The sequence below is a fragment of the Echinococcus granulosus genome (assembly GCF_000524195.1).
Source record: "Echinococcus granulosus chromosome Unknown EG_S00050, whole genome shotgun sequence".
In the NCBI taxonomy this organism is placed as follows: Eukaryota; Metazoa; Platyhelminthes; class Cestoda; order Cyclophyllidea; family Taeniidae; genus Echinococcus; species Echinococcus granulosus.
The window spans coordinates 427,994-432,315 of NW_020170430.1; the positions used below are offsets into that span (position 1 = coordinate 427,994).

Below are 4,322 nucleotides of genomic sequence, written 5' to 3' on the forward strand. Positions count from 1 at the left end.
GGTCTCATTAATTTCATTCAAGGCCTTGGAATTTGCACATCGCAAGTGCCTCTGCGACGTGTGCGAGTGCGTGCGTGCCCGCGCATGCCACGCCACTGCGCCGGTGCGCCTCGCGGAGAGCCTCTCAATTTCGACGGCATCCACCACTCAAGGCGCTGATTGAGCACTGTGAGTGCTTTAGGCTGGAAATAAAATCTGTACTTCACTCTCGAGGCGCTACCAAGTCCCTACCGGCGCAGTTTGTGCTCCTGTCCCTCACCGATCACTTTTGCTTTCGGAATGGCCACCGTGCATGCAGCTCCCAACTTCGATGCGCATAAAGATGCCGAGACTTTGTACAATGCTATGAAGGGATTAGGTGAGAAGCTTTGGCTTAATTGCTTTTTTGCTACACATTCAAGTTCTGGTGCTGGATAGGTTGTTCTTTCAACTGGTTATGTGTTTTTGGAGTTCGAAACTTTGGAGTGAGACTAACTACCTGAAGGTGTACTCATAAGTTTTAATAAAAAACACTGTTAGTGCACTCTGACTGCTCTATAATCCAGTTCAAGAGATGATGATGAATGCAGCTGCATATCAGGGGACTTATGCAATCAATTTCATAGTTGTCTTTTCACATTGGAACCTTTTGCAATTTAACATCTTGCTTTGCTTATATGCTTTGCGTCTGAGGTCGGTTACTGATTGGACATAAAAATACTGAGCGGCCATCCCAATGCATAAGGCTACATGTCAATCAGAAGTGAGCTCGATGTCGAGACAGGCATTTTTTTTAAAAGTGTCTTAAAGCACAGATTCTAGGAATTCCAAGTAGTGTCATGTACCATTCGTAAATTCATCTCTCAGGGCTGCTTTTGCAAACACTGTGAAGTAATTATGCTATCAAAAATAGCCCTGCCACAAATCTTTTGTTAAGCAGCTAAATGGTTGAACATTTTGCTGTCTTTGTGTTAGGAACTGATGAAGATGCCATTATCGACGTCTTATCACATCGCTCGCTTGAACAAAGACAAGTCATCGAAAAGACGTTCAAGGCTGTGTATGGAATGGTGCGTCTACAAAATTATCATTGTATTTTGATTCATTAATTTAAGTGATGATTGGTAATTGGAACCTCCTTAAAATTATTTATTGAGCTTTTGAACCAATATGGGGGATATGCTACGTAAAATGAACAAAAAGTTTCCTTCAACTTCAGGATCTCAAAAACACCCTTCACAAGGAACTTAGTGGCTACTTCCGTTTGGCCGTCCTCTACTCATTCTACGATAAGGCACACGTCAATGCCAGTGCGCTTTATCGGGCCATGAAGGGACTCGGCACCGATGAGACCATCTTGATTGATGTGATCTGCTCAAGTAGTAATGAGGAAATTCACGAACTGAAGGAGGCCTATAATGATAGTGAGTTATCGCACAGTTTTCATTTTGCGCTGTAGGCACGATTCTTTCCGGAAAACTAGTTGAATTTAATGAGTATTATGCTGTAATTGATAACAGGCACAGACGGTAGCTCAAACTTGACCGCTATTATTTCGTCTCTGCTTTCTACTTTTATGTGCCGATACAAATTTGCTTCATATATTATTCAGTTTATTTACTGCCTAATTGCTATAATTCGACTTCTTTTCAGTCCTCAGAGAAAAACGTCAAAACCGTAAGTTTTGGTTTCACATTACATTTAAAATGGTTCCTTAAAATGATACTCATTTAATTTTGATTAGCTAATTTAATTCAAAATATATTTTAATAAGATAAGAAATACAATTTCCTTCTTTATGGAAGAACTCTAAACTAGTTGCATTAGTTTCATTAAAAATGCATTTTGTACATAACCCAGAAAATACGCAGTGGCTTTTTATTAAATTAGAAGCTCCGTAAATTTGATCTTTAGGCACTTTAATAACTCAAAACGCTCTCGTATTTGTATTCTCATCCAAGCCTGCGACATTGAATATTCATAGGGGTTGTTTTTCAAAACTTATTTTGTGTCATAAATTTCGGTAGGAAGCTTAATTGTATGATTTATCCTCTTCTAGTCTCTAGAAGATCGTTGGAACAGGATGTTATTCACGATGTCAGCGGTGATTTTGAGCGCGTGCTGGTTGCACTGCTACAAGGAAAACGCAGGAGCAAATTCACCAAGGACGACGTTGTGAAGGACTGCGAATCTCTCTACCAAGCAGGAGAGGCGTAGGTGAAACATGAGTTTCGTAAATACTCAAATGTAGGATCTGATATACACCGTCAACATATAAGCAGCCTATTTACTGCTTTGCACTGCAAACGGTTCAGTGTTTAAAAAGTGCTAAAACTGCGAAGAAGGGTTTAGACCCTCGTAACTTTGAATGACGCCTCCTATTTTAAACAACACTACCACAATTTCTTGAATATTCACGTTTTTCAGCAAATTTGGCACCGATGAGGCAATCTTTACCAAAGTTTTTGTAAACTGCCCATGGGAAGAAATCATCGGTATTGCAACGCTCTATCTTGAAGTACGTCCGCTTCTATGAAGTCTTTTTCATCGTTACGTTTTGTAAATTATTCGTTATTCCCTCAGGCTGTCGGAAACGACCTCTTCACCACAGTTGAGAAAGAAACCTCAGGAGACTATCGAGATGCTCTTCTCGCCTTATGTAAGTGTGCATAATACGCCTGTCAAATCATTTTTTGCAACCAGCATTTCGGGAACGAATGCTTTTGGTAAACTATCTCTTTCAGTGAAGACTGCATTGAACAGGAAAAGATATTATGCGGAAGTGCTTTACCAATCCATGAAGGGAGTCGGCACACATGACGAGAATCTTGTACGCATGATCATGGCGCACTGCAATGTGAGTGAATCGAGCCTTTCACCCAACCCTCCTGGAAATTCGCGCACATTACTGCAGATCATTCAGCCGTGTCAACCATTAACATAAGTCTACTTTTGACTACTGAGGTGCCGCAGTTAGGATATTTACTGGTATTCAGTAGTTAGGTTGATAAAGTGGAATTTACAGTACTAATATTTAACTCATTTAAAATTTCTTTAAATAGTTCGGAGTAGTCGATCGGATTCATTTCTTCCCGAGTTTCTCAACACCCCCAACTAAGGCAGATTTCATGTTCGATTAACCATCTGAATTTTTTCATTTTACTTGCCTTTAGACCGATTTAGCCGAAATTAAGCAGGAGTTTCTCGAAATGTATGATACAAGTCTTGAAGATATGGTTAAAGGCGACACCTCTGGTGACCAAAGGAAGTTCCTTTTGGCAATGATGGGCGTTCATGAGGATAAATAATTTACGCAATTCATTTACTTAGGTCTGAAACAAAAACGTTTATTACACACAATTCTAAAAAGTATAATCTCTTTGGAGTAAAGAATTGCGTAGTTGTTTTCAAAAAGAGGGATGTAAACATACCAGCTATTTCACGTTGATTGCCATTGGGCAGTAAATAGCCAGTGACCTCGCTTGTGCGTATAAAAGCAAAAGTTGAAAAAGTACCGCAGCTCGTTACTGCTGAACATAAATCTCCTATCAAGTAACGTCTTTTCAGATATTCTGAAATATGATAATAGAAAAGGTGTAATTTCTGGGGAAATGAATTAAACGGAAGGAAGCATACACTTTCAGAAGGGGGAAGGAAAGTGCTGGCACCTCTACTTGAATTCACTGCGGCTTATCCCGGAAGTCTACTTCATCCTTTCGCGAGAGTAGGAATTACTGGGCTCTAGCACACAGTCACGTCTGCAACAATGTGCAATGAAGGTATCAAAGATCAGCCCTTGGTATCCTAATTACACTCACACTTGTGTAATCTGGTAACTGCAGTTGTTGCAACCAAATTCAAAAGAAAGCAAAATTCTCTTCGTCTGCGTCCATTATTTTGTGATTAAGTCACTAAATATACATGTGAACGAGTATTAATCATATATACTTTAAATGGTATATTTTAATGCAATCATTACTAACAGTTGCCGAAACTTTTGGGTGAAAACCAACTGATTTTAGCTAACGAATAAACACAATGTCGTTATATATCGACACCAAAGATCTAAAAGAGCTTAGCACTTTTGACTCAATTTCGCAAAGTCACTACTGCAGCTATTGCACCAACTTGCTCAAAATGTCTCAAAGTCACCCCTATAGCACCACTAAACCAAACAGTTACGGGAAAGGCACGATTATGAATGTGCAGGATGGTCGAAAATCTATGGGCATGGGTGAGGCATCATGTCGGGAAGTGGAGATGTAATCTGCAGTCTGCAGAGATGAGCGCACAGTTAAACATACGATCAAATAAATACGGGACCCGTGTTGAAATGCAGAGAA

At 39.8% G+C, this 4,322-nt stretch overlaps 1 protein-coding gene across 1 annotated transcript; it reads left to right on the top strand. All coding sequences in view use genetic code 11, as the record gives it.

The window, feature by feature from the left end:
• Positions 1–279: 279 nt before the first annotated feature.
• On the top strand, positions 280–3,287 carry EGR_06077 (Annexin A7; the record flags this gene model as incomplete). The annotated part of the gene is made up of 8 exons (XM_024495326.1): positions 280–358; positions 955–1,049; positions 1,199–1,403; positions 2,039–2,192; positions 2,407–2,497; positions 2,563–2,638; positions 2,724–2,836; positions 3,153–3,287. 8 exons carry the CDS (start codon positions 280–282, stop codon positions 3,285–3,287), a joined length of 948 nt encoding a protein of 315 aa, XP_024350281.1.
• Between the last annotated feature and the right edge of the window lie 1,035 nt (positions 3,288–4,322).